At 44.1% G+C, this 8,426-nt stretch overlaps 1 protein-coding gene across 1 annotated transcript; it reads left to right on the plus strand.

Moving 5' to 3' along the window:
- Nucleotides 1-48: 48 nt before the first annotated feature.
- Nucleotides 49-7,549, plus strand: abhd5a (abhydrolase domain containing 5, lysophosphatidic acid acyltransferase a; the record flags this gene model as incomplete). The annotated part of the gene is made up of 8 exons (XM_084471207.1): nt 49-74; nt 494-535; nt 1,375-1,460; nt 1,879-2,266; nt 4,533-4,687; nt 5,222-5,333; nt 6,261-6,447; nt 7,370-7,549. The coding sequence occupies 8 exons, from the start codon at nt 49-51 to the stop codon at nt 7,457-7,459; spliced, it is 1,086 nt and encodes a 361-aa protein (XP_084327333.1). The 3' UTR covers nt 7,460-7,549.
- Nucleotides 7,550-8,426: the final 877 nt, after the last annotated feature.

The following is an 8,426-nucleotide window of genomic DNA, read 5'->3' on the forward strand; positions in this document are numbered from 1 at the left end:
TCCGGGAGTGACGTCAGCGTGTCGGTGATCACGTGTTCGTGAGGAAGAATGGCTGAACAAACCACTAAGACAGGGTGAATGTCACTTATCTACTTCATTGTTTGTTAACATATATTTTATTTGAATTGAGATGAAGTGTTTATTTACGAATGATGCCGATACAATGATTGTGTAAAAGCACGATGTCTCAGCGTGTAAATGGGTTGATTTCACAAACTTTTAAAGTTCAGATAAACAAAGTTGCTATCTCAGTGATTGCTTGGATTTTTTTGAGTGGGATACTAACAGTAAAAATTATTCTGTCCTGGAATTGGCAATGAACAATAACTGAATAATAATATACATTTACGTTTCTCTGATATGATTGATTACATTTACATGTATTACATTACAGTCTGCATATTGATAACAGAATGATTCCATCAACATTTTGATTTTGTTTTAGCTTCAGAGTTCTGCTTCAGCGCATTCTGACGTTTTTCGGTGTTCACAGTCTTTATAGCGGTGTGTTGGGGATCGTGGATACAACACTGAGGTGACCCCTGCTATTTATTTATTAAAGTTCAATTAATTATTCATAATCGTCTAACATATTACTAAAATGCCTCGAACCTAATTACCTGAATTGATTTTCTTTCTGTAACCCTTTGAATGTTATTGTCTTATGCATGCATTTCAAGAAATGTATTTATAGTATACTGTACATCCCTCCTTTATAAGTCTCCATTTGTTGATATATACACCACCCTTCTTTGCTGCTCATATGTAGTAGAAATCCTGGCCCCATATGAACCGTGTATAGTCACGTTGCATGTCTTACACTATTACCCTATTAAGTACATATTTCCAGCTTGACATACATTTGATGTCTTAGAGTTTGCAGAGTTAATACTACACGCAACACACACAGGCTGCCACATATCTAAATAGGCAATATGAGAAGCATGTCATTGGGAGCAAGATATTTTTCCATTGATTAACAAGTATTATGGTTGACTCTTCCAAAGTCATCGATTTACCTTTTTATATATCATCTGTTTATGGCTATTGTTTGTCCCGGACTATAACCATAGAAACTCACCCACCTCTCTCCGTCACATCAATATAATTATATCATATCAATAATATCATGGCATAGTTAAGATTAGACTTGCATAACTATTATACATTTCCTCTTGTACTTACTATCCAGCACTAAACATCTTTGGTGCATGCATAATCACAACCTCTCATTTCAACAACTCCCATTTTCAATGTATTTGCCTATTTAATATAATCGTCTCCCTCCCTGGGTGTGCTCCATCCCTTCCTCAGGTGTTGGGCCAGGATGGTGTGATTCAATCGATGGTATCTGTTGGTTGTGTGTTGTCGCAGGTCTCTGTGGATTCCCAACTGGCTGCCGGCATGGTGCCCCACCTCGGAGAGCCAGCTGAGGGCTGCAGAGGACAGGATGCTGCGCTGTGAGCGATAGCCTAGTTAGCTCAGTCTGGCCGTTCTCTTGTTAAGGCCCCATGGGGGGAGGGGGGGGGGGGCGTAGTGCTGGGGCAATACGAGATGGGGATGACTTTTAGTATGGGTTAACACTCAAATACTGACCTGGATTTGTGAACTACCTGAGTTGAATAACAAAACATACTTTTGCCTGATTTATCGTCACCTCACCAAAGAGACACGTCTCAAACGACTGGTCTGAACAGTGAATCGTTTACAGAATATAGATGATATAAACTAGAGCTACATTCTCCAAATTTAGATCTTTGAGAGTCTGTATCAACAGTATCGCATGGGTTTGAATGTGTAAATGTAATCTTTATAATAACAATCCACTCAGCAACAGTGCTACATGCCTGTGTTTAATTAACCTGTTTAACCTACCAGGTGTAAAAGGCAGGCTGTCCAAACAGTTTGTCGACGTCGGCAACGGCAACCAGTTGTGGACGCTTGCCCTGGACGCTAGCGACGCCACCGCCTGTCGCCACAAGACCCCCGTGGTGCTGCTGCACGGCTTCGGTGGCGGCGTGGCGCTCTGGGCCCTGAACCTGGACGCCCTCTCCCGGGGGGGGCGGGCCGTCTACGCCCCGGACCTGCTGGGCTTCGGCCAGAGCAGCCGGCCCCGCTTCCCCGCGGACGCCGAGGCGGCGGAGGCGCTGTTTGTGGACGCCATAGAGCAGTGGAGGGCCCAGCTGGGCCTGGAGGCCATGATCCTGTTGGGGCACAACCTCGGGGGATACCTGGCGGCGTCCTACGCACTCAGACACCCAAGCAGGTACCGGCGGGGAAGTGTTTACTGAGAGGGACCGGAGCTAGCGAGGGGATGTATTGGACCTACTGATGTTTCATGAGAGGGTCTCTCTACTGAGAGGGACCTCAGCTAGCTAGGGGATGTCTTGTACCTACCAACAGAGAAGTGTTTACTGACAAGGTTCTTAGCTATCTAGGTGATGTGTTGTACCTGCAGATAGAGAAGTGTTTACTGAGAGGAATCTGAGCTATCTAGGTGATGTCTTGTCCCTACCAATGGAGAAGTGTTTACTTAGAGGGATCCGAGCAATCTAGGTGATGTCTTGTACCTACAGATGGAGATGTGTTTACTGAGAGGGTTGTGTTAGCTAACTATGTGATGTCTTGTCCCTACCAATGGAGAAGTGTTTACTGAGAGGGATCTGGGTTATCTAATTGATGTCTTGTACAAATGGATGCAGAAGTGTTTATTGAGAGGGATCTGAGCCAGCTAGGTGATGTCTTGTACCATGAGGTATTCTGAGTAGGAACCTGAGATATATTTAGACCCAAAGTTGTTGTTGTGCAAGTGCTTCCCTCCCCACACATTTTTTTAATCCGATCAACATTTGCTGCCCTAATATCAATTTCCCACTGAAGTGTAGTTAGTAGTAATTTGCCCGTGGCTATGAATCATTAGTCTGTATGTATATAAGGGACCTTTTACTTGCAAACATTTAAAAATGAAAAATATGACCGTCAAACATCAATATCCAGCAATCTCCTGTGAACCCATGTCTATTTGACACGAACCCATTTATTCGATGGGGAGGGAAGTCAAGACGGCAGCATTAGACCATGTGTGTTCTAATACTACTATCATGGGTAGACAGTACTGCCCATTTCTATGGGTACAGCAAATTTGGTGTCTTTAATCACAAATTAACAAACATAATTCTTATAGGAAGAGCAAATTTGTATGTTTATCTATCGTGTGTGATTGTGTTGGTGTTTTGCATTTTTGATTCCAATCAACAACTTCAGGAGTCGCTGATTGGTAACGGTACAACAAGTCAAACACTACCCACCTAATCACAGATGAACCGGCTCCCCCAATCACATGCAATCAAGTCTGTGGACTGCATTATGCTTGACAATTTCTTTTATTATCCGCCTTAAAAAAACAACACTTCCACTTCTGACTAAAGAGGTCGGCGGACCGAAATATGTGGGAGGTGGAGCGGAGATGAAGGATGTAGAACGTCCTTACAGATTATACCCACGTACGCCCTACATGTTGACAGGGGGCAGCCTCTGATATCAGCAGCTGTGTCCTCCAAATGTACCTCCTCACTTTCCCATTGTTGTTCCCCCCCCCACCCCCCCTTCGCTCCCTGGTCTTAATGTGTGTGTATGTTGTAGTGTGTGTTTTAGTTTGTGTGTGTGTGCATGTGTGTATGCATGTAGGTAGTATGCAGGGGGTGTAAAATGTCCTTAATACATTATCTGGCTGCTCCATCGGTAACAGTGAGACGTCTCCTCCCTATTGTTATCTCCATGTTCCAAAACAGTCTCCTGAGTTATGAGATAGGGCCCTCTGCATCGAGGACGCCGTTGCCTTATTTAAATGGAACAGCTTGTGAACAAACACAAAAAAACAACCAGCGCAGGGCATGATGATTCCAAGCGTCCTCCTCCTCTGGCACTTGTTCAGTGCTACAGATTACAAGTAGGTTGGCGAGTACTTGGCTTTGAGTTCAAGGGCACAACGATAACGTGGGAATAAAAAGGATGAGCGCCGTCTCTGTCCCTTAAATACATTTTTTATGTATTGGAATTGGTTAAATGTTTGAGAACTCATTCAGGAATTGTAAATAGAAAAACATGTATTGAACATTGATCTATTCAAATGAATCACAACCTTAGCAACAGCGGTGATGCATTTATTAACAGTGGAGCATGGTTGATGGATGTCAACATCTAGATGGCAGCAAACTCACACACGTGGTCTGGTGTTGGGTAACCCTTTAACTCCAATTTCCCTCCCATCCTTTCCCTCCCTCTCTTTCTCCATCCTTCCCTTTCTCCCCCTCCCTTCCGCTCTCTCTCTCTCTCCCTCCCTCTCTTTCTCCATCCTTCCCTTTCTCCCCCTCCCTTTCGCTCTTTCTCTCTCTACCTCCCTCTATTTCTCCATCCCTCTTTCTTTCTTTCTTTCTTTCTTTCTTTCTCTTTCCTCCCTCCCTCCCTCCCTCCCTCTCTCCTCCTCCCTCCCTCCCTCTCTCCTCCTCCCTCCCTCTCTCTCCCCCCGTCAGGGTGAAGCACATGGTGCTGGTGGAGCCCTGGGGTTTCCCAGAGCGTCCAGCCACGTCGGACCAGGACCGGCCCGTCCCGGTGTGGATCAAGGCTCTGGGGGCCATGCTCAGCACCTTAAACCCCCTGGCGGGGCTGCGGATGGTGGGGCCCCTAGGTAGAGATGCTCCCTGCCTGCTGCGGCCTGCAGCAGAGCGAGAGTGCAGGCGGCGGTGGTGAGGCGGTATATAGGTCGTTGTGCAGTGTTGGGTACTTAGATTCACAGGTAGCCGGGGGAGGGGCATTATGGAAAATATCTTTATGCCATTGGATACAAGAAGACAACAAGAAGGTTTCATAGACTAATGTATTTTACAATCCGAATGGTATTGAAGAAGGTGGGGTACCAAAGTGTGGTATGATATATGATCAAATAAGATGGTACTTAGTGGTAGAAAACTAAAAATACAGAAAATATGTCTATTAATTCTATATCGATAGATATTATGTGCAAAAGCTATTTAAATGTAAAAAGTTGACTTATTGACATTATTGAAACTACACATGATTGACCATACGACCAATAATATTGGTCGTATGGTCAATAGCGCGAGAGTTCGAGTTCAAGTTCGAGAGCATATTATGCTCTCGAAGAAGCCAGGGAAAACTCCACTACTAATCTCTTTCTTACCTTCCTACCTATCTGCCATAGGTCTGACTCTAGTGCAGACCCTGCGGCCAGACTTCAAGAAGAAGTTTGCGTCCATGTTTGTTGACAACACGGTCTCGGAGTACATCTACCACCTCAACGTCCAAGCACCCAGGTACGTCTGGCTGTTTCTCCTCTCCTCTCTTCCTCTTTTGGCTTTTCATTTCCCATCCTAACTCCGTAACTCAACTTGGCCTCTTGTAACTCTGTATCAACCGTCAACAACAATGAAATATTCCTCAAACACCCCAGTTGAAACTGATGGATGGCACTGGGTTCTTCATTGGCCAGTACACATCCACCGTGTTCGTTTAAAGCTGCTGTAGGTAAGAGTTGCAAAGAGAGAGAGTAAATAACAACGGCAGTGTGTGTGAGTGTGATTGGCAGGCAAGATGGATTACTCCACCCATTTGGGAAAGAGAATCTAGACTGTCTATAATAATATCTGATGGATGGCTATGGCATTTCAAACAAATGACGCTCTTAAATCTTACCTACAGGATCTTTCTATCCCAACCCACCCACCCCTTTATTTTGAAACTGTGTGTTGCTAACCTACTTACGCTATTGTTTTTAAGTCACTTAGGAAACTCGGGAAACCTCACCTGGTGGGGAAGCCTAGTATTAAGGGCAATTAATCTAATTTTGATCGCGATTTCTGGGTCAAACAAGTATATTTGTTCTATTCATTAATTTTTTTATAGAAATAGAACAGCTGGATACATTTTTGTACATTATTTTCCATGTGAACATTTTCTATTTGAACATTTTGTGTTCTTTTTTAAGGGGAAATTTCAAAGTTTTCAGTTAAAAAGTGTGTTTATGTAGAGAAACGCTGAATAAATGCACCATGTTTTCAAACTCAAAAACAATCATCTGAATAATCGCGATTAGTGTTTTCTCCATAATCGAGCAGCCCCACTAGTAATAGACCCTTAGTACTTCAGGGATCCAACAAGAGCCCTCACGGCTGGGGGGGGGTGGACTGGGTGTCATCGTCCCACCCCTCACCTCGGCATCGACTGTGCGGCTCTGTTGGCAGCGGGGAGACGGCCTTCAAGAACATGACGGTGCCGTACGGCTGGGCCAAGAGGCCCATGCTGCGGCGGCTGGGCTCCCTGCCGCCAGACGCCCCCATCACGCTGGTGTACGGCTCGCGCTCCAGCATCGACGGCCACTCGGGCTGCACCGTGCAGGAGATGAGACGCGGCTCGCACGTGGAGATCATAGTAAGTGGTGGTGGGGGCTGGTGGGAGGTGGGTGAGGCGGGCGGGGGAGGGAATGGAGTCGACGGCGAGACCAGAGAATGTGAAGTCTTTTTTTTTTTTTTTGTTCCTTCTATGGATTTGTGTTATCCTCCCTTTTCTTGCTCGCGCTGTGGGGGTTCATCGATCTGCGTTTGTGTCTTTTCCCGCTTTGACTTGCGAGTGGAAGAGTGTTTATGCAAGAGCTTTGGCTGCAAGGCTTAAAGGTCCTTGACTTGGCTGTCTTTGTATCTGGCTATTGTGTTGCTCTTGTTAAGGATTATATGGTGTTTTTGAATAGGTTATAATTATGACTGGCTTCACTTGGCTCATGGCTATTTTAACTTGCTATTTTCGTGAGGTAATGGTCGTCAAGATGATTTTATTCGTCGTTATTTCACACTATGATGAACTGGTTCTTGTCCATATGTGTTTTTAGAACCATAATACTCGCCGTGCTTGACTGTTAATTGATCGATGGCTGAACTATGGAAATACAGAAATAAAATGGGTTGTGTTGTGATCATATTAATATACACCTGTCCTGTCATCCTCAACTATTTTGCTATTTGTACACACACACTCACACACACACACACACACACACACACACACACACACACACACACACACACACACACACACACACACACAAACTCTTTATATTATTATATTTTACACCCTATTTTGTGTATCTTCGATTGAATATTCATTTGCTATATTTTATACAAAACTTATATCATTTGTATATCTATATCTATTTTATTTTTCTATTAGTAATAAATCAATCATTTCTGTGCGGTTGTTTTATTCTTATTTTTGTTCCTTGCACTTCTGCACCATTACACCATAACACGTGACAGCATTCCTGGCAGGTGAACTCTCTCTCTCTGTGTGTGTCCTGCAGACGATACGTGGGGCCGGCCACTATGTGTACGCAGACCAGCCCGACGACTTCAACCAGAGAGTTCTGGAGGTGTGCCATCAGGTGGACTGAAACACGTACAGACTTTAACACACACACACACACACACACACACAGAGACTACATCACACACACAAAAACACAGACTATATCTCACACACACACACACACACACACACACACACACACACACACACACACACACACACACACACACACACACACACACACACACACACACACACAATAACGGTTGCAGTTTCTGCATCAGCGTTGGTTTTTCACCGTCTGCCGCCTTCAAGAGGAGGCGATGGGTTGTCTGTCTGCATCGGCCCGCCCTTTCTTCCTACATGGATCCGTGGTTTGGCCTTTGGACTAATTCATCACATGGTACATATATCAGGTTTTTGGGATACGGCTCCCAAAGTTTGGACGCTGACAGGTTTAGTGGTCTGGATCTGAGACCATTGATGAGGTGAAATGGAATATGTACACAAATACCGTGGTGATGATGATGATGATGATGATGACGAGTCACAGAGCTGCTTAGCACCAGAACCCCTTTGCACCAGAACCCCACCCGGGATGAGAAGAGGGGATCTTAAAATGGGACATGCAAACATGTCAGTGAAATTCAAAATGTTATCATGTGACATAAACATATATGTACAGTACATCAAGCACACATCCTATGATAAAGACAGCAACAATGGCAAAAATCAAATGTATATTATAAATAATGCAATATTAGCAATTTAGTTGGTAATATTGTTAAATACTCATATATTTCTCATTTATACAAACACTGCAATCTATGTAATATTGTTAGGCCAGTTGTCATTTCAGCATGTTCCGGGCATTACTTATAATTGTATTCCCAGTACAATTCTGTACAGCACCATTATAATATTGTGTTACACTATTGTTTTAACGGCAGCCACATCCGTGTTAATGCATAATATTACTTAGTACATTAAGCACAGTGTGCATTAAGTAAGCCAATGTGCTTGTGTAATGCACATTAAGCATTTCTTACGCA

The sequence above is a fragment of the Micromesistius poutassou genome, assembly GCF_964030765.1.
Source record: "Micromesistius poutassou genome assembly, chromosome: 8".
NCBI classification, from domain to species: Eukaryota; Metazoa; Chordata; class Actinopteri; order Gadiformes; family Gadidae; genus Micromesistius; species Micromesistius poutassou.